This window comes from Coenobita brevimanus, chromosome 104 (assembly GCF_032717465.1).
Source record: "Coenobita brevimanus isolate Jiangsu-jjx chromosome 104, ASM3271746v2, whole genome shotgun sequence".
NCBI lineage: Eukaryota > Metazoa > Arthropoda > Malacostraca > Decapoda > Coenobitidae > Coenobita > Coenobita brevimanus.
In genome coordinates, this window is record NC_137057.1 from 2,085,705 (window position 1) to 2,107,512 (window position 21,808).

The 21,808-nt window shown below is 43.2% G+C and overlaps 1 protein-coding gene across 1 annotated transcript in view; it reads left to right on the plus strand.

The window, feature by feature from the left end:
- Window positions 1-21,808, plus strand: part of LOC145415962 (protein turtle-like) — a 207,311-nt gene that overhangs the window by 183,010 nt on the left and 2,493 nt on the right. The window contains exons 15-16 of the mRNA XM_080285065.1: window positions 18,676-18,798; window positions 20,531-20,643. Of these exons, the coding sequence (XP_080141191.1) occupies window positions 18,676-18,798; window positions 20,531-20,643 (236 nt within the window). The remainder of the gene's footprint in view (window positions 1-18,675; window positions 18,799-20,530; window positions 20,644-21,808) is intronic.

Here is a 21,808-nt window from a genome sequence, read left to right on the forward strand (position 1 = left end):
GGGTTGACTGGATGGGTGGGTGTGATGGGTTGAGTGGATGGGTGGGTGTGGAGGGGCAGGGTGGGTGAAGTGGGCGATAGGGCGTGAGCTTGTGTGAAATGGCCGGGGTGGGTGTGGTGGGTGGGATGGACAGGGTTGAATGGTTGTGATGAGACAGTGTGGATGCGTCAGTGGGTGAGCAGGATGGGCGAGTGTGGGAGGGTGGATGAGTGTGTGGTCAGGATGGATGAGTGTGGGTGAGTTGGTTGTCAGGGTTTCAGAGAAAATGGATGTTGTTGATGGGTAGGGTAGATGGATAGGTGGATGAGGATGGTGGGTGGGAAAGTTTGTTATGTGGTTGGGTTGTGGAAAAATAGGTCCTTGGTAGGAGAGGGGAAATGGGTCCATGGAGTAACATCATATTAAGTCCAATGGGTAGACTGTGACCCCAGAAGTCTTCTCACACAGGGGGAGTGGCTATTCATGGTCCCAAGGCAATGTCGGTACGCACAATCATAGGGTTTGACTCAGACAATACCGAGTACCCCTGCTAGTTTTTAATAAAGGTATAAAATTGTTTGAAGCTCCTTTCAGTAACATCAAATGCAGCAGACAATCAATTAGGTAGAAGAATATTGGTAAATGAGACCTTTAAGCCCCTATGGCTGCTTTATGATTTTTTGCAGAAAAATTATGGGCATTATGTTGCATAATATTGCAGGTCCTTGTCTACGTTTGCTCGTTTAGCTTTTTCCACCTTTAATATACACTTTAATTATTATTAACTGTGGTAGGTGGGGGAGCCCATCATACACCCGTTTAGTTTAGCGGTATTCTGTTTTTAGGGTAGCTCAACATTGAGTGGCAAGCCATATGATTTCCTGTAAACCAGGAAATCATTTACAACAATGGGTGGTAACCTTATAGCCAACCAACACGTGATCCCTACGTGACAACAAGTGGGTTGGCGGAGGGTTAATGTCCCTTCCCGGAAAACAGCTATCTAAAATACAAACAAGAAGACCCAGACCAGGACTGACTAACAGGTGACGACTAAGGATCGAGCAAAGACCATGGTATGGATTGCGACATGGAATGTAAGGGATGCACTAGTAATGAGAGCTAGGAGGGTGGGTATTTAATGAGACTGTTCCACATCCAAGGTGAGCTCAGTTCGCTTTAGGCAATGTGCCAGTTCAGTTGCGTGACCCAGGGAGTAGCGGACCGTTAGTTTGTGTGTGAAAGCGAATGAGAGACAGTCAGACAGTGAGAATCCAAGCCATTAAGAGACAATAGGTGAACAGTGAGGTAGTGGCGGTGGCTGAATCGGTAGAGAGGCGGCCTGCAATTCTGATGGACCCAGGTTCGAATCCCGGCTGGGGCAGGGAACAGTTTAAGGATTTGAATTTCATAAAAGCAGACTTTCCTGATCTATCAGATGACCCGCCGACATGTCATAAAAGTACCCCCGCTAATACCAATACACCAGTCCTGTATGAGACAGCCTTAGCATGTATTCAATACGGACGGTGGGTGTTAGCGCCGAAGTGGTGACATGTAGAGAGGTGTATGGTATGAAGGAGGACTACTGGGCCTTGAGAGCAGGCTGTGAAGCCTATGCCCAGAGTCGGACACATCAAAAAAAAAAAAAAAAAAAAAAAAAAAAAGACTGACAGAGTGAGCCAGACAGTGAGAGTAAGTAATGAGGGATGGAGTAGTCAGACAGCCCGTCAGTAAGCCAAAGTCAGACAGTCAGTGTATGGACAATGAGCTAGCAGAAGTGAATGAAGGACTGAGGTGACGTGAGAGAGAAAGGTCTGTGTTTTGCAAGTGTACCTCAGCTGTGCTTAGACAAAATAAAACCTAGAAGTGTTCAGCTACTTTTGATTAACCACCTGGCCTGTGTACGTGTAGTGTTCGGCGTATCAACGAACTCTAAAGGTGTAAAAATATTTTCTTGTGAGAATATGCAAAATTAAACCTATTATCATATTCAGAATCTCTCACGCTGATTTAAAAGTTACTTGATATATTTCGTGAATGACATTCCCAGAATGTCACAGAAGAAAAGCCTACACATCGTGGCACTGTCATCCTGGATGGTGCTGTTGCAGTGTCCACCCGAGAGCCAAAATTCCTTATATTTCTCTCCACCTAACCGTGGGAAGAACCCTGATCTAACCTGTGTGAGGTACTCTTCACCACAAGAGGGTGGCGATTCCCTACAGTTCTACAGTGTAAGGAACCTGGGCAGAAGGGTTTCTCAACCTGGGGTTTGCAGACCTCCAGGATTTTGCAGAAGGGTTTTCAGGGAGTCGTTAGAAGGCTGACAAAAATGTAGGAAAATCTAGTGTGAGAGAGAGAGAGAGAGAGACAGAGACAGACAGACAGAGTTTCAGATAATACGATGATATGTATGCTGGTGGTATTTTTTTTTTTGTGTGTGTGTGATATGGTAATAAGCATTAAGAAAGATCGTATTTAAGACTGTGGTCATGTATGTGGCTACTCAACAACATATACTGACTTTACTGGTGTTGACAAAGGTATGCCCTCACAGAGTGGTTACTCGTTACTGTTTGTTCTATTGACGCTGGTGGTAATATGACTTCCTGATGTTTTTTCTAAAGTATGATGTTAAGAAAGTGGTGATACTGTGACTGACTGATGGTGTTGTTAAGAAGCAGGATATGCTAGTTAGGTAGTCTGGACGTTTTTCGATATTCCTGGTATTTTACCGTCACGAGTCAGAGCTGCCAGTCAGCCAGCTATTGTGGGCATAGTTATTTTGTAAGTTATGCATTAAATTTTTTGTTCTTTTTCTTAATAATGTTTGATGTGATTGCTTGTTAAATTATGTAATTTAATTTAAGTTTGTATGGCAAATGATTTAGAGTGTTATGTAATGTAAGAAAATTCTGGCATGTTTTGTATATCTCTGAGTAGGCAACTGTTGTTCTCGTAGAATGTAGAAGTTTCTGGGGTAATGCAAGGTTATATATGGATGGGGAAGAGACTGGAGCAAGTTCAGTCGGTTTTCAGTTCAGTTTGAGTGTAGTGCGGTGTCAGTGCAGTTTCAGTGTAGTTTGTATGTTTTCAGTACTTGTGATAACAGTGGCGTGTTTTTGGCAAACAGTGTAGTGTTACTGAAGTTTTGTCTATCATTGGAACTTGTGAAAAGAGTGAAGTGTTGTCAGACATTTAGTGTAATTACAGTTAGTAAAGTTTGTATAACTCCAGTGCTTGTGAGAGTAGTGAAGTGAAGTTGGAAAGCATCCAGTGTAATTATTTGGAAAATAAGGAGAATGAAATAAGAAGCCAGGATTATTTAAAACAACTAAGCTAATCTTGTGTGCTGTACACCGAAAGGCTGACCATGGGAAGAACAAATCACTGGGCAACGTCCTTCCTATACTGATCTGCTGTTGGAGCCTGTGGCAGTGTGGAATGGGGACGCAACACTGGTATCAGGAGTGTGGATTTTGTAAGTGCTGCAGTGAGTCTAACCTTCGAAATGGAGACAGAAGGTGTACAGACACGATGCCAAGCAAGGCAAAACGAGGCATTGCTGGCTGCAGTTATGACGCTATTACAGGCACAAAGTGTACGACTGAAGGCACAGAGTGAAGAACTAGAGGCACAATGTGAAGAACAAAAAGAACAATTACAGGCACAAAATAAAGAACACAAAGAACAATTACAAGTACAAAGTGCCCAGCTACAAGCACAGAATAAAGGACAGAAGAACTTAAAGAACAATTACAGGCACATAATGAAGAACAGAAAGAACGATATGAACAGCTTAAATAGGCTTTACAGGATCAAAGGAGGGAATTACAACTGAGGATGCAAGGACAGCTATATGGTTTCATGGGGGAAATGATGAAAGAACAGGAACAACTGAAGGGGGAGGTATATGCTGAGCTACAGCAGCAGAAGTATGAGGAAAGCAATAATGTGACTGAGTGCAAACAGCTTGTAGACGACCATGCGAAGTCAACTAGTGAGGAAATAATGACAGAGTGCAAAGAACATGTGGACAACCAGCTGAAGATTAGTGAGGGAATAGTGATGGAGTGCAGACAGCATGTAGATAACCAGCTGAAGCGTGTAGTTGACCATGTGACGATAATTAGTGAAAAAATTGAGGCTGTAGAGAAGTATTGCACTGCTGAGCCTCAAGTTAGTGTACAGGAAGCATATGAAAGGAATGGACTGTGTATGGTGAATCTTGATGGATCCCAGGCATCTATAGTTAGCACTACAGGGTAGAATAATCAGAATACTGAAGTTTTAAGTCCTGGCCTTAATCATGATGCCCCAGTTTTTAGGCCCCAAACCAGTGAAGTGCATGGCTGTGATGGGGGTGCACTTAAAAACAAACCTCAGGAATTTGATGGTAGAGTATCTTGGGAAGCTTATTGTACACAGTTTGCAGATCAAAATGATTGGCATGATAGGCAGAGGGCAGTTCAGCTTGCTACTAGCCTTAAGGGTGCCGCAATGGTATTTTGGGGCAGATGTCAGTGATGGAGAGAAACAGTTATTAGTCCTTAGTAGAAGTGCTGGAGTGCAGATATGGCACCATGTACCAGACTGGGGTTTACAGAGCAAGATTCCAGAGCTGTGTACAGGCTCGAGGAGAATCCTTACAGCAGCTTGCTCATGACCTGAAGAGTATGGCATACAAGGCATACCCTGGAGCATCACCTAATCTGTTGGCTGATCTACTGAGGTACCAGTTCATCGATGCTCTCGATAGTTCAGAGCTGAAAGTGCAAGTTATGCAGGCACAACCAAGAAGCATGCAAGAAGCATTAGCAAAGGCTCTAGAATTTGAGTCCTACGTCAGGTTCAGTACATCCACCTTTCAGGCAGGTCATAGTGCAGGATTCAAGGAAAGAAAGGGGCAGGTATGTGAAAAGGAAAATTGGAGGGAAGTTGCTGGTACTGTGAAAAGACAGGACACAGAAATGAGGACTGCTACCAGTGGAAGAGGGAACAGGAGAAGACCCGGGGAGGCTGCCAGTTCTGCAGGAAGTTGGGGCACAAGAAGGATTGTCACAAATGGAAGAAGGAGCAAGAACAGAGCAGTGCAAAGAGATCTTCAATTGTAACAAAAGCATGTTGGACATGTAGTGAGATGGGACCTTTCAAAGAAGAATAAGGATGATAAGAACAAGGCTGCAGAAGACCATAAAGTAGCAGAAAACTAGTGGAGGCTGGTGTTAAGGGGCAACCACCAGCTGGCTTTTGCCAAGTCGCCCCACCACTGAGAAAATACGTGAGAACGGCAATCGAGAGTGCAAATAGATGGAAGGATAGATGGAAGGAAGTGTTCCCTGGTGATTGATTCGGACTCAGAGCAGACTTTTGTGAGACCTTATGTGTTACATCATCGGTACCTGCCTGAGTCATCAGAACAACTGTATGGCGTAATTGTGCACCGCGCAGAACTGAGGGGACCCCTGGATGTCTGGATTGAAGGGGTAGGGCAAGAGGCTACTATTCCAGTCAGTGTGGCTGACATGGAACATAAGAACATAAGCGAATAATAGGAGAGGATAACTGCAGTAGGCCGGTTGGTCCATGCTAGGCAGCTCCTAGAAGAGTAACTGAACTACTAGAATGAGATAGGGACAGCCAAGAAGAAGGCTGTTCCCCGCCCTCTAAGCCCTCCAGCCGAAGCCTCCAGGAAAAAGTCTGAGAGAACACCACACATTATAGAAAAACTGGCGTGGACATTTTATAGGAAAGTGTGAAAGGAGAATAGAGACTATCATAGTGTAACCTGAAAAGGAAAAAGTATGAATTAGTATTGGTTATAAGATTTTTTTTTCTATACCCACCCCTTATTTGTCATATGCTTATCTAGCCTATGCGTGAAACTCTCAATGGAAGAGGCAGCAACTACTGTACAAGGTAGCTTATTCCATTCGTCTGCTACTTTATTACCAAACAAATTTCTACCTATTTCCATACTGAAACGGAATTTCTCTAGTTTGAAACCATTACTTCTAGTTCTATCCTGTATGCTCAGTTTTAGTACCTTGCTAATATCTCCCTTATTCTAACCCTTCACCCACTTAAACACCTCAGTTAAGTCTCCCCTTACTCTAAGCCTCTCTGGTGAGTTTCAGTCTATCTTCATGTGGCAGGTTCCTAACATCTTGTATCATATTTGTCATTCTTCTCTGTACATTTTCTAACGAGTTAATATCCATTCTATATTAAGGACACCAGAATTGCACTGCGTAGTCTGAATGTGGCCCTACTAATGCTAGATAAAATTCTAGTATTACTTATGATGACCTATTGCTCACGCTTCTCGAAATAGATCATAGAATCCTATGTGCTTTATTTCTTGCATTAATACACTGTTGCCTTGGTCTGAGGTTGTTACTAACCATAACTCCTAAACTCCTAGATCTCTCTCGCATTCCGGTTTCCTAATTTCTTCGTTATCTAAGCTGTATTTGGTATCTCCAGTGGTCTTGCCTACATTAAGTACTTTATATTTTTCAACCTTAAATTCCATTTGTCAAGTTTTAGACCATTTGAACAGTATGTCGAGGTCCTTTTGTAAGTTATGGCAATCATCAGTCAAGTTAATGATAAGTCCGGATAAATAATATCGTAAGATTTATCGCTATCTACTGTCTTAGAGACCTCCGAGAAGAACACAAGTTTGTGAGGCAGGATCGTCCTTGCCTGAATCCGTGCTGACTTTCATTTATAAGATTAAATCTTTCTAAGCGTTATCTAATCTTATTTGCCAAAATTGACTAACATTTTTCCTACTGTTGACGTTAGACTTATTGGACGAAAATTCAACACAGCTGCTTTATCACCCTTTTTGAAAAAGGGCACTACGGTTGCGGTCTTCCACGCCTCTGGAGCTTCTGATATTAAAGAGTCATTAAATAATATTAAAAGTGGCTAACATAATTCTTCTTTGGTTTCTTTTAAAGTTTTTGCATATATATCGTCCGGACCTGACGATTTTGAGGTTCTAATTTATTAATTCATTTCAAAACATCCTCTTTACTAATAGTTATTCTACTGAGAATATTTTCCATTTTATCATCGTAAATATTTGCTGCTTGAGGGACCACGTCTAGATTTTCCTTGGTGAATACTGATATGAAATAATAATCTAGGATGAAGCACATTTCTTTATCTTCGTTGGTATAATCACCTGATTCTGTTCTGAGTGGTCCAATCCTTTATTTTTCGTACGGTACCTTTGATAAAAACCCTTGGGGTTTTCTTTCGATTCACTAGCAACCTTAATTTCATAAGTTCTTTTTGCTTTTTTCGTATCTCCCTCTTTAATTCTCTTTTTAAAATCGCGTACCAGTTACGTAAGTGTTCCTCTCAACGTATTATTTTTCTATATATCCTTGCCTTCTGAGTCTGGACTATCTGATGTCCATCGGATGTAAGCTGGACTTCCACTCCATGAAGCTGAAGGGAAGGTCGGTTCCCATCATGGCAGTGAGACGTACCACTTCTGGTGGCGAGGTGAGGGCGCTCCGCACTACAGTGATACCCCCAGAATCAGAACTACTGCTCCAGTGCAAGGTGAGTGGCTCTTATGACAGCAGTATAGGGGTAGTGGAGCCTGATATACAATGCAAGACAAAGGCCAGATTGATGGTGGGTAGAACTCTGGTGGAAACAGGTGCAGATGAAGTGCTGGTTGTGGTGGCCAATTTCTCCCGTGAGCCACAGAATATCAACGAGGGAGAAATTCTGGGACTGTGTCAGGCTGTGGACCCTGAGTGGCACCAGTGGAAGGCCTGTAAAAGGAGTGTAGTCAAAGAAGATGGGTATCTGCCAGAGCACTTACATGACCTTCTCTCAAGGAGTTGCCAATGCCTGGATGGTTCACATGTGCTGAAGCTGAGGCAGCTGCTGACAGACTTTGCTCATGTCTTTTCCACGGAAAACCTAGACCTGGGATGAAATGATATGGAGGAGCATAGTATAGAAACTGGGGATCACCACCCGATTAAATAGCCAGCATGGAGGATGGCACCAGCCCAATGGCAAGAAATGGAGAAGGTGATAGAGAATCTCCAAATTCAAGGGGTAATAGAAAAGTCCAGCAGTCCTTGGGCATCAGCAGTGGTTCTGCTAAGGAAAAAGGATTGCTCAGTAAGGTGCTGTATAAATTATTGAGCCCTGAATGATGTGACATTGAAGGACGCATACCCCTTGCCAAGAATTGATGACACCCTGGATGCTTTGTCAGGTGCTAAGTGGTTCTCCACCCTAGACACGAAGGCAGGGTGCCACCAGGTCAAGGTTGCACAGAAGGACAGAGAGAAGACAGTCTTTTCATATGGGCAGAGTTTATGGCAGTTTAACCCCTTACCCGTGGGTCGTCACTACCATGATGCTCGTTACATAAGTACCTTACTACGGGCTGTCACTTCTGTGATCCAGGGATTTAAAAAATCGCCCAGGCTTTCAAATGCACTCTTGTATCACCTATCAGAACTGCCAGTGTGTAGGTATAGGCAGCACTGCTAATACCGCTAATACTGACATCCAGTGTTACCAGTTTAGCCATTTTTCTGTGTTTGCCTCGCCTCTCCACCTCCCCTCCCTTGCCCCCTCATCCGCCTAGCTACAGCCTGGCAGCGCAACACAATACCCAGCTGTTTTTTTACATTCACTTTTTCCATTGAAATGTGCCCTATGCCCTATTCTCATACTAAAAAATATATAAAAGAAAGGGAAAAGGCTAACTGATACTGCCATTGGCCATGAAGTAGCTAATTTATCACTTGGCAACACCCCAAATGTACTTGGTCGCTAATTTTCTCTGTTCATTACCCATTGCATTGTCCCTTATGACCCATTCTCATATTTAAAAATATATTAAAAAGAAAGGGAAAAGGCTAAGTGATACTTCCATTGACCTGGAAGTAGCTAATTTATCGTGTATTGTCTAGATTTCCTGCTCTCCCTGCAGGAGGGGCATGGTGCGGTCCAGCCATCCCCGTGGGTAAGGGGTTAAAGTGATGCCTTTTGGCCTATGCAATGCCCCAGCTACTTTTGAGTGCCTTATAGACCACGTACTTGAAGGCCTCCAGCGGCAGATGGTTCTCATCTATCTGGACGATGTAATTGTGTTTGGACAGACTTTCGACCAGGAACTGGAGAGGTTGTCGGAGGTGCTGAACAGGATCCACACAGCGCACCTTAAGCTGAACCCCAAGAAATGCTACTTGTTTAACAAGGAAGTAAAGTAACTGGGACACATTGCAGGCGAGAGCAGCATCCATACTGACCCAGAGAGGTGGCAGCTGTGGAAAACTGGCTAGTTCCAACTTGTGTCAGAAAGCTATGGAGTTTCCTGGGCTTGTGCACCTACTATCGCCGTTTTGTCAAAGACATTGCAACGATAGCTGCACCTCTTCACAAGCCGATAGGGAAAAGACACAAGTTTGCATGGACAGCAGAGACTCAGAAAGCCTTCGACGAACTCAAGCATGCGTTGGCAAGCTCTCCAGTATTGCCATACCCTGATCAGAATCAGCCATTTATCTTGGACTCTGATACTAGTGACCATGGTATTAGTGGAGTCCTGTCACAGAAGAAGAATGAAAACGAGTCTGTGGTGGCACATTACAGCAATATGTTCAGCCCACCGGAGCAGAAGTACTGTGTGACCTGTAAGGAGCTCTTGGCAATGAAGAGGCTCCTTGATATCATCCATCCCTATTTGTCCATCATCAGGATGGACCATGCAGCACTCAAGTGGCTGAAAATGCTAAAGAATCCGGAAGGAAAACTGGCACGCTGGCACGGGAAGCTAGACCCGCACAATTATGAGGTACAGCATCGTCCTGGGCAGTACATTGCAATGCTGACAGCCTGAGTCATCGGACCTGTGATCCAGAGTGCCGGCAGTGTAGTAAGAAAGACGATCGTAGTAAGAAATGCAGCCACACTGCAGTGACAGAGCCAGCATCAGATGAAGACCTGACGAGGATGCAGATGGAGGATGCAGATTTACAATCATTACTAGAGTGGCTACAGTGGAGTACAGTGCAACCATCTTGGGAAAAAGTTTCCAGGTTAAGCCGTGAGACTAAGAATTACTGAAGTAAGTGGTTTCTTCTTCATTTGAACAACGGATCACTGGAGCATCAGTGGGAGACACCTGATGACATCAGCAAGTATTAGCAGCTGGTGGTTCTGAAGAAAATGAGGTCTAAGATCTTGGGTGAGTCTCATAACCAGATCACTAGTGGGCACATGGGAGTGAAGAAAGCTCTAAGTCGGCTGCAACGGAGGTTCTACTGGATTGGCATGCATCAGGATGTTGAAGAGTGGTGTCGGGCCAGTGATGTATGCTGTGCCAAGAAGGGACCCAAGAAACGTGGTTGTACCCCTCTCCAATTGTACCAAGCGGGTGCACTGATGGAAAGAGTCGTGGTGGACATTGCTGGACCTTTGCCACTCACTGAAAGAGGAAACTGGTATATATGTGTCACCATGGACTACTGCGCAAAGTAGCCAGAAGCCTGTGCCATCCCTGATCAACAGGCTACGACTGTTGCTCAGGTGCTGGTTGACCAGTTTTTCTGTCGTTTTGGGGTGCCACAAGAGCTGCATTCAGACCAGAGTAGGAACTTCGAGTCTGTGGTGTTCCGTGAGCGCTGCAAGTTACTGGGGATCAAGAAGACCAGGACGATCCTGCTAAGGCCACTGTCAGATGGGATGGTGGAGTAAGTCAGCTGTACCGTGGGGCAAGAGCTGGGCAAGTACTGCATAGAGGGACAAATAGAATGGGACCAGAAATTACCTGCATTGCTGATGGCATATCGGTTTGCATCCAATGAGTAAACCTGCTACACTCCTGCAAAACTGATATTGGGCCACACACTTACCTGTTAACTTGTTAATGGGAAGACCACCTGGTGAAGAGCTGCCTACAGACACTACCGGCTATGCGAAGCACCTTCAAGAAAGGCTGGCTGAGGTACATCAAGTGCAAAGAGCCCTTAAGTTTTCAGGAAAGGTGATGAAGTGCAAGTATGATGCCAGGGCAATTGAGGTGAGCTTCAAGGATGGTGACGAAGTTTGGTTATACAATCCTCAGCGAAAGAAGGGTTAGTGACTGAAGCTGCAGAGCCCATGGGACGGGCCTTACACTGGGATGGACCACCTATCAGACGTAACGTATCGGATTCGGGGAGGCAGGAAGTCTCTCCCTAAGGTGGTACACGTGAATTGTCTGTGGCAGTACCATGGGCCGGGACAGCACAGCTGGGACGTCTCTGTGGAATCGTACTCTCCCACAGCCGAGGATGTTCAGGAGGATAAAGGAGCTGATGTGCAAGAGGATGGTGATGGTTTCCCAAGAGAAGAAGTGAATCAGAAGGAGGACCAAGACTTTCCTGGAGGAGTGGACTGTGTGGAGGAGCAAGGATGTCGTCGGAAATAGCATAGGAGAAGACCTGGGAAACTGAAGGAGTATTTTGTGTATACAGTAGATGTTTCATTAGGATTAATTATGTTTGTATATACTGTTTAGTTTTGTCGGGACGACAAAGAACTAGGGAGGAGGTAGTGTTAAGAAGCGGAATTTGCTAGTTTGGTAGTCTGGACATTTCTCGATGTTCCTGGTAGTTTACCGTTACGAGTCAGAGTTGCCAGTCAGCCTGCAATTGTGAGTATAGTTATTTCATAAGTTATGCATTAATTTGTCTGCTATTTTTCTTTATGTTTTATGTGATTGCTTGTTAAATTATGTAATGTAATTTAAGTTTGTATGGTAAATGATTTAGAGTGTTATGTAATGTAAGAAAACTCTGGCATGTTTTGTATATCTTTGAGTTGGCAACTGTTGTTCTCGTAGAATGTAGAAGTTTCACGAGTAATGCAAGCTTATACAAGGATGGGGAAGAGACTAGAGCAAGTTCAGTTGGTTTTCAGTTCAGTTTGAGTGTAGTGCAGTGTCACTGCAGTGTCATTGTAGATAGTATATTTTCTGTACTTGTGAAAACAGTGAAGTGTTGCTGGCAAACAGTGAAGTGTTACTGAAATTTCGTATATCATCAGAAATTTTGAAAACTGTGAAGTGCTGTCAAGCATTAAGTGTAATTGCAGTTAGTAAAGTTTGTATAACTCCAGTGCTTGTGAGAATAGTGAAGTGAAGTTGGAAAGCATTCAGTGTAATTATTTAGAAAATGAAGACAGTGAACTTAAGATGCCAGTGTTTATTTAGAACGCCTGAGCTGATCTTGTGTGCTGTACACCAAAAGGCTGACCATGGGAAGAACAAATCACTGGGCAACGTCCTTCCTATACTGCTTTGATGTTGTTGGAGCTTGTTGCAGTGTGGAACGGGGATGTAACAGTGTTTTTAGTGTTCGATTTGTCATTATGACTGCCTAAAATTGTTTCTACTGTGTAATGAATGCCTAAAGTTGTTTGTACTGTGTGATCTTACGACATTGTTCATAATATGACTACCTACTGATATTTTGACAGTTTTCTCTTCTGATGTTATGACCGCCTGAAGGTTTTTATGTGTGATCCTTCAACGATGATGTTAAAATAAGTGCCCGATGGTACTTTCATTATGTAATCTAACGACGGTGGCGATATTATAAGAACATGTCATTGTCAATTACTTTATTAATGACTTTGGTGATATGTTCTTTTATTGCAATTATAGTTTCCTTTATGGCTTCATCTTTGAAGCGTCAGTATGATGAAAGCTACTTTCAATATGAGTTTACTACTGTCGTTGAAGAATGGGTGTGAATTCCCATACTGTATTTGCCACAAAACTGCATCACTGAGGTACATGAAACCGAGCTTTATCATGCGACATTTGAATAATTTTCATCCGATTCTGAAAAGTAAGAATACTGCCTTCCCCAAAATGAAGAGCAACTGAAGCAAGCACATTACGATCGTTTGGGCCAGTTGAATCAACAAAATGAATGAGTTACATGCATGGTGAAGGGTATCACTGAAAACTGCCCAAGAAAAAAAATCTCACAATATTCCAGAAGAGTAAAGCGTCCTTTGCTGTAAAGATATAGTTCGCTAGTGTCAGATGTGATGCTGAGCAGAAGGCCACATCAGCTCCCCTCTCAAATAATACTGTTCATCAATGAATATTAGACACGTCTGGAGATATAAAACAGTAAATGATTGCAGAAAAATAAACGGGGGGAGGGGGGCATCTTTAGGCAGATTTGCAGTCCAGCTTGACGAGTCGACTGACGTCCTGCTTGTGTCAAACTGCTGGTGTTTGTATGATACAGCGGTGATGGAGGTTTCAGGAAGCGTTTCTTGTTCTGCCATGCTTTGGAATCGACTATAAGAGGTGAAGACATGTTTCATGAAGTCTCAATTTTTAGAGGTTGAAGGCCTTTCTTGGAATAATATGTTTGTGCACAAATGATAGAGCGCAAGCAATGCTCGGCCGTCAATCATGGTTTCGAGGTAGAGTGATTAAAGAGAATCCTGAAACAAGACATCTTCACTGTTTGCATCATAAATATGCTGTCATTTAAAACCCTCTCACCAGAGTTAAGATTAACACTTGATGATGCGCACATGGTATATACTATCAAGTCAAGTGCCCTAAATACACGACTCTTCCACTTTCTGTGGCAAGAGTTTGGAGAAGAATATAATGTTACCCTGCCACACAGAGGTTCAGCGGTTGTCACGGCAGAACGTGGTATCAAGAGCAGTCACTGAAGGAGGAGTTTTCCGAATCCTTCAAACGTGTCACCAAAACATAGTCTCTTGAGTTCGCCAAGAAACTATCAGAGGTCCATGACTCCAAATGCTGGCCTACATGAAGGACGAATTTTTAAGTCTAAATTTTTAAAATCGATTCCTCCGTGGCCGTTTTTTCGTAATGATTGATTTCATGGACAAACTAAGATCTTTCAGCATAAAGACAGAAAGAAGGTCAAAGACGAAAATCTTAGCATGTTTGAACACCTTAGTGAGGCACTTGATAAAAGTAAAGGCACTGGAAAACTACAGTAGAACTAGTGCACCTTGTGCAAACACATCTTTCATCCCTGCGGATAGAGGTGCAGTCTTATTTCCCCAGACTGGAAGTATTGGAATCAAAGTTGATTAGAGACATTCATTCTTCATATGCACACTCTCCCAGTTAACGTGGACGAAGCATTCCTAAAGCTGGAGAACGATTCTTTTGCAAAGTATGCATCTGAATCACGTTTGACCAAGTCTGGTCTAAAATGAGCAAGGTTTACCCTACTGTAGCTGACGTTGCTTTTTTTTTTTAAATCGAGGAAGAAGGCCGTGAGCCCTTCCAAGAGAAAAACAAAATACAAGAGAGAGTCAAATTCAAGATCCGATCATTTCGAGATGCCTGGACGCACTGCGTCTGAAATACTCGAGGTCATAGGAAGCAGGAAATACAAACAGAGGGAGACAGTTTCAGAGTTGACCTGTTGCATAAATGAAGGACTGGGAGTAACAGTTAACTCTTGCATTAGAGAGCTGGACAGAAAAGGGATGAGAGTTTGCTGCTAGATGGGTGCTATGCGCCCGTCATAGAGATGGAGGAATGCATGCCGACAATTCAGAGGAGCAGTGACCATTGAAGTACCGATGGAAAAGAGATAAAGATGCAACAGTGCGATGAAGAGACAGAGGTTGAAGGGAGTCAGTAAAAGAAGGAGAGTTAATGAGATGAAAAGCCTTTGACTCCACCCTATTGGGAAGAGCTGTATGTGGGAGGCCTCCCCACACATGAGAGTTGTACTCCACACAGGGGCGGATAAAACCCCTGTATACAGTCAATTGTGCAGAGGTAAAGAAGGAATGGAGTCGGCTTAGCACACCTAATCTCAAAGAAGCAGAATTTACAAGAGATGTAATATGATCTTTCCACGATAAGTCCCGCGTCAATGAAACCCCGAGCATGTTCAAGGATGATGTAGGATTAAGCTGAATATTATTAAACATTAGTGGGTACACCGATGGAAGATTTTGTCGGGTTGATAGGTGTAAAAACTGAGTCTTTGCTGCATTAAAAACAACCAGATTATTTTAACCCCAGTCAGAGATACGTGTCAAGTCAGACATTTGATGCGCCATAGCCTCATCCCTTGTTTGTTGAAGTAACTGCTGAGATGGACGTTTCGGGAACCGAATGGAAAGGTGAAGGGTGGAGTCATCAGCGTATAAGTGGATAGGGTTAGATGTACAGCTTAGAAGGTCATTGATGAATAACAGGAAGAGAGTTGGTGATAGGACAGAGGCCTGATGAACACCTCTATTGATAGATCTAGGAGAAGAACGATGGCCGTCTACAACAGCGGCTATAGAACGACCAGAAAGGAAGCTAGAGATGAAGGCACAGAAAGAAGGATAGAATCCGTAAGCGGGCAGTTTGAAAATTAAAGATTTATGCCAAACTCAATCGACAACCTTTGAGATGTCAAGTGCAATGGCAAACCTTTCGCCAAATCCCGAAAGAAGGATGACCAGGAGTCTGAAAGGTAGGTGAGAAGATCGCCAGTGGAGCGTCCCTGACGGAATCCATGCTGACGATCAGAAAGAAGGTTGTGATAGGAAAGATGCTTTAAATTTTTCCATTAAGATTTGACTCAAAAACTTTTGAGATACAGGATGTTAAAGCAATTGGACGATAGTTAGAGGGTTGGGAACGGTTACCCTTCTTTGGGACTGGCTGAATGAGAGCGAACTTCCAGCAAGAAGGAAAGGTACAAGTTGATAGACATAGGCGATAGAGTTTGCCTAGGCAAGGTGTAAGCACAGAAGCACAGTTCTTGAGAACAAAAGGAGGGACTCCGTCAGGCCCATATGCCTTATTAGTATTGAGGCCAGTGATGGCAGAAAATACATCAACTGAAGAAATTTTAATGTCAGCCATGAGGAAGTCAGAGGAGGGAAGTGATGGAGGAACAGCCCCGGAATCATCTAAGGTGAAATTGGAGGAGAAAGTCTGAGCAAAGAGATCTGCTTTATCAGTAGAAGAAATAGCTACAGAACCATCAGAGTAGAAAAGAGGAGGGAAAGACGATGAGGTAAAGTTGTTAGAAAGGTTTTTGGCAAGGTGCCAGAAGGAGCGGGAAGAATTCGAGTTGGAGATTTGAGAGCATTTAGTATGGATGAAATTATTTTTAGCAGAGCGAAGAACAGACTTAACATGATTCCAGGCAGAAACGTACAAAAGATATGTTTCAGGGGTGGGTTGGCTCCTGTACCTTTTATAGGCCCTCTTCTTGTTGCGGACAGCATTAGAACAAACGTGATTTAACCAAGGCTTTCTAGCATTAGTCAGAGGATATGAGAAAGGAATGTATGCTTCCATGCCTGAGAAAATAACCTCCGTAATGCGCAAGGCACACTCTGATGGCTCCTGGCCATGGAAGCAATAATCATTCCAGGGAAAATCAAAGAAGTACTGCCTGAGGGCCTCCCAATCTGCGGCTCTAAAATGCCACAGACGACGTCTCTTTGGGGGATCCACAGGCCTTATCGGAGCGATAGGACAGGTTAAGTGATAAGGTTGTGATCGGAGGAGCCCAACGGAGAGAAAAGATTAACAGTGTAAGTGGAAGGATTAGTTGTAAGGAAGAAGTCAGGTATGTTGGAGCTCTCTCCAAGGCTGTCAGGGATACGGGTAGGCTGCTGTACAAGCTGCTCTAGGTCACTAAGGATAGAAAGCTGTAGGCTTGTTCACCAGGGGGATCCGTGAAAGGAGAGGAGACTCAAAGGTGGTGGTGAAGATTGAAATCTCCTTGAATGGAGATTTCAGAGAAAGGATAAATGGACAGAATGTGTTCCATCGTAGAAGTAAGATAGTCAAAGCATTTTTGATAGTCAGTATAATTAGGAGATAAGTGAACAGAGCAGATATATTTAGTCAGAGGATGACAGGAAAGCCAAATCCAGAACCTAGAGAATTCAGAAGAATCACGAGAGCAAGATAAGTCGTTGCGTTTATACACACAACAGCCACCTTTGGCTTTCAAATGAGTATAGAGAAAGTAGGAGGAAACAGAAAAGGGTCTGCTGTCAGTTGCCTCAGACAGCTGAGTCTGAATTAGAAAAAGAAGGTGAAGTTTAGAGAAGGAGAGGTGGTGCTCAACAGAGCGAAAGTTGGAGGAAAGGTCGCGAATGTTGCAGAAATGAAGAAGAAAAGAGTCAGACAGTGGTTCCAGGCAGCTCCAGTCGTCACAGGGAGAGGGGCGGAAGGTGGGGGCATTTATGATCCCCTCCCCCCTGGGGACTCCGAGGCTATGAGGCCTTTGCTGATGTAGTACTTATCCAGTGAGAAAGGATTTCTCCTTTGTTGAACACGAAAACTAAAGACCAAAGACGCCAAACTGTGGCACATAATATGTCTGTCTAATACTGCTCCTTGAAATAAGAAATTTGTTTGCACAAAACAGTCACAGCCTTCACACTGAAGCTGAAAATTGGTTACTGCATTTAAAACATGGTATTAAGGGTTACTTGCCAAATGAAGTGATTATAATTTCGCTAGTCTTATAATAGCCTGTATTGTACCTTTCGAATCAGAAATAAAGCTAATTTTTATATTCTTCATAGTGTAGGACATTTTCATTCTGTGTAGTATCACTGTACATTGATTGTAATGTTAATGCTTCACTACTTAATAAAACCATTACAGATTCAACCATTTGATAATATCCAGGGTTGTATTATCGTATATTGAATTAGTCGTAATATATCACTATTCTATATTCAGTGTCATATGGATGGGGGCATGGCTCGATGGTGTGCTAACCCTGGAGGTACTTGGTGGAGAAAAGGTTGAGAACCCCTGCCCTACAACATGTACGTTTTCCATTCTACCTGTAAGTCGGACCCAAAGATGCAGTACACATTTGGTTAAAGAATCTGCTCAGCCAGACAGACTGAGGTTAAGCAACGACAACAACCCTCAGACAAGAGGCAACTGATGTCACCTAGTACTGCAGTGATATATTTTTTTAGTATGATCTAAGTCAACGCATAAACTGTAGCATACTGGAAAACTTCTCTTAAGTATCAAGTATTCGGAGATGACTAAGAGTCACTGCTAGGGTTACAGAGAAGAGCATTTAATTTTGATACGAGAACTTTTTAATATTTTTGCCATGAATTTATCACATAATTGTGAACTTTGGCAATTTTGTTAAGGATACCATAGATGGTAAGGCAAAAGGGTGATGGTTAACCTTTTCCTCCAGAAAATGAGTATGAATAAAACTTTCCTCGTTACGGTGTGCAAGTCTAAAGCACCCCATATGGTGTTTGAGGAAGGTAGTATACGAATGAAGCTTACATTTCACGAGACTGGCTTTTTCATGACGATTTAACCACCGATATGATAAACACAAGGTTGCGAATTGCTCTGTGGTCACTTTTGCTATTGCCCAATATATATATATATATATATATATATATATATATATATATATATATATATATATATATATATATATATATATTATTCTCGTTTGCTCTTTGACTGTGGTTTTCCTTGTCATTGTTTCAGTTTCGTGATGAGACACATAACTGCAGTTGTTGGTTCAGTAGTCATTCCGATGCTTTTCATTGACCATTTTACTGTTACGCGTTCCCAGTTGCCTCTTCATCTAGATCAGCCCTGTGAAAATGTAACTTCTTGTGTCATAGACGGAGCCAGTGAGGTACAGTTTGTGGTGCGGACTCGCCAGGAGTACGGTACGTTGCAGTGCTGGGCCAGGAACAGTGTTGGCAAGATGCGACACCCATGCCTCTACCATGTTATGCCTGCAGGTGAGAGGGGGGAGAAAAGGGGGGAGGTGGCATGAATAACTGATGAGATACAGTTGGAGATCTTGCGCGAGGGACGTTATTGATGGAACTAATAGGTTAGAGAAGTATGAACCAAAACGAAGGGGTTGTGGAGCTAATGCAAGAGATGTAAAAGGATTGGAACAGAAACGGAAAGAGTAATGAGTTTTGTGGGAGAAAGTAAAAAAAAGTAATGAAACGAAAGAAAAAGTGATATATTTAATGAGAGAGAGAGAGAGACAGAGAGAGAGAGAGAGAGAGAGAGAGAGAGACAGAGAGAGAGAGAGAGAGAGAGAAATGATGGTGATGGGCTTGAAATTAGGGCTAACAAGTAGGACAGGCCGACAGACATTAAGGAATAAGGAGAGAGACAGGATAGGAACGAAAAGTGGAACACACACACACATACACACACACACACACACACACACACACACACACACACACACACACACACACACACACACACACACACACACACACACACACACACACACACACACACCAAGCCATGTCTAAAAACATTAGAACAGTAAATAGTATTAGGGATCTGAAAAAGGTCATTTAAAAGAAATAAAGTCCATGGAGGTGATGAACGAGAATTAGAGCTTATGTGTAGTGAAAGAACAGTGTACAATAAAGTCTGAAGAGGTAAAAAGGTTCGTAAACCATCGAAGTTACTTAAGCAGACAGCTAGAATGGAACGGTAAAAGAAAAAAAATATACAAATGAAAAATATCAATAAGTCTGTGATTTTTATTTTGATGTGTAGTTCTGGTACAAGCAGAAAAATAAGGGAAGATGTTTACATATTTTTTTCAAATCATTTGGTAATAGCTGCAGACTCTATCATCCTCATAATTCAGAGGGAATCACATGTCATCTGCTTATAAAGTGAAAAGGTTCCTCTCCTTCCAGATACGAGTACACCTTCATTTCCCAAATGCCGCAACCTTCAAGAGATTGTGGTTCCTGTAAGACCTTTGAGTCACATCTACTGCAGTGTGTACTTCAAATACAGAACATATATTAATTTTTTCATATTACCAGTGCTTGGGACTACGATTCCGTCTTATCCATCACACCTGTTACATTTTGGCACATAACAGTGTTCACGTTCACTATGAGATACCTCATCCTGTTTACTCTTTTCGGCTCTGATAGTCATACATTCACTGTCATTTTCGGTGATTCTGCAACGTTTACTATGAGCTGCAAGCCAAAGTAGTTATCATCTTCAAAACTCCAAATTCCTCACATTCCCTGAATCTGTAACGCTACCCTTTCCATGATATACTTCCATTGTAGGTCCATTATTCATGAATTTACTGAACAGCCATGGACGCAACAGAAATGCGTGAAGAACTCAGTCCTTATCTACTGTTGACTTATTCTCCCTCGTACATCCCACTGACATGTCGCTGACCATTCACTGGATTTTAATAAATATTACACTCAGATCCTCCCTCACAGTTTTCATATATACCACATAGCACAGTGCATCTCTAGTGACACTGGTATTGGCAAGAATATGCATAGGTGGTACAGTGTGTGTGTGTGTGTGTGTGTGTGTGTGTGTGTGTGTGTGTGTGTGTGTGTATGTGTGTGTGTGTGTGTGTGTGTGTGTGACACTTATAGAAAAAAAAAAAGCATCCACAGATCAACAAACCTGAAAGCTTCTACTGTATCGCTTCCCCCTCCCTCACCCCCATAGGTCGTCCTGATCCGCCCTTGGACTGCCGGGTGGTGAACAAGACTTACAATTCCCTGACCGTGGACTGCACCCCGGGCTTCAGCGGGGGATTGGCACAAGTCTTCCTAGCCAGGGTGAGCATCTGGTGGTAGCACAGTGTAACATAGCCAGCGTGAGCATCTGGTGGTGGCACAGTGTAGCATAGCCAGGGTGAGCATCTGGTGGTAGCACAGTGTAGCATAGCCAGGGTGAGCATCTGGTGGTAGCACAGTGTAACATAGCCAGGATGAGCATCTGGTGGTAGCACAGTGTAATATAGCCAGGGTGAGCATCCGGTGGTAGCACAGTGTAGCATAGCCAGGGTGAGCGTCTGGTGGTAGCACAGTGTAGCATAGCCAGGGTGAGCGTCTGGTGGTAGCACAGTGTAACATAGCCAAGGTGAGCATCTGGTGGCAGCTCAGTGTAACATAGCCAGGGTGAGCATCTGGGGGTGGCACAGTGTAACAGAGCCAGGGTGGGCATCGGGTGGTGGCACAGTGTACATAGCCAGGGTGAGTATCTGGTGGTAGCACAGTGTAGCATAGCCAGCTTAAGCATTTGATGGTGGCACAGTATAACATAGCCACTGTGAACATCTGGTGGCGATACAGTATAACATAGCCAGGGTAAGCATCTGATGGTGGCACAGTATGATATAATTAGAGTAAGCAGCTGGTTGTGGCACAGTGTAACATAGCCAGGGTGGGCATCTGGTGGTGGAATAGTGTAACATAGCCAGGATGGGCATCGGGTGGTGGCACAGTGTAACATAGGCAGGGTGGGTATCTGCTGATAGCACAGTGTAGCATAGCCAGGGTGGGCATCTGGTGGTGTCACAGTGTAACATAGCCAGAGTGAGCATCTGGTAGTCGCACTGTGTAACACAGCTAGGGTGAGCATCTGCTGTTGAGTTGGAACAATAAAGTTAAGCGAGTTCTGCAGCGAATTTCATTTATTTTTTTCAACTGAATAATTCAAAGTTTTACATTCCACAGTATAGAACTAGTAATATGGTACTTTATTTTGTAGCATTCTCTTAACAGATAAACAGTCTTCTAATCCTGACTTGTACATGCGTGAGAGAGAGAGAGAGAGAGAGAGAGAGAGAGAGAGAGAGATGACTTGGATCGGGTTACATTACCGTCGAAGACACAACCTGTTTCTAATTATTTATCAATTATCGGAAGTGTTTGTCGTGATAACTGAAGTTAAAAACAGTTGCATCAGTCCAGCTCTGTTTGGCCAGGTTAATTTAGGACG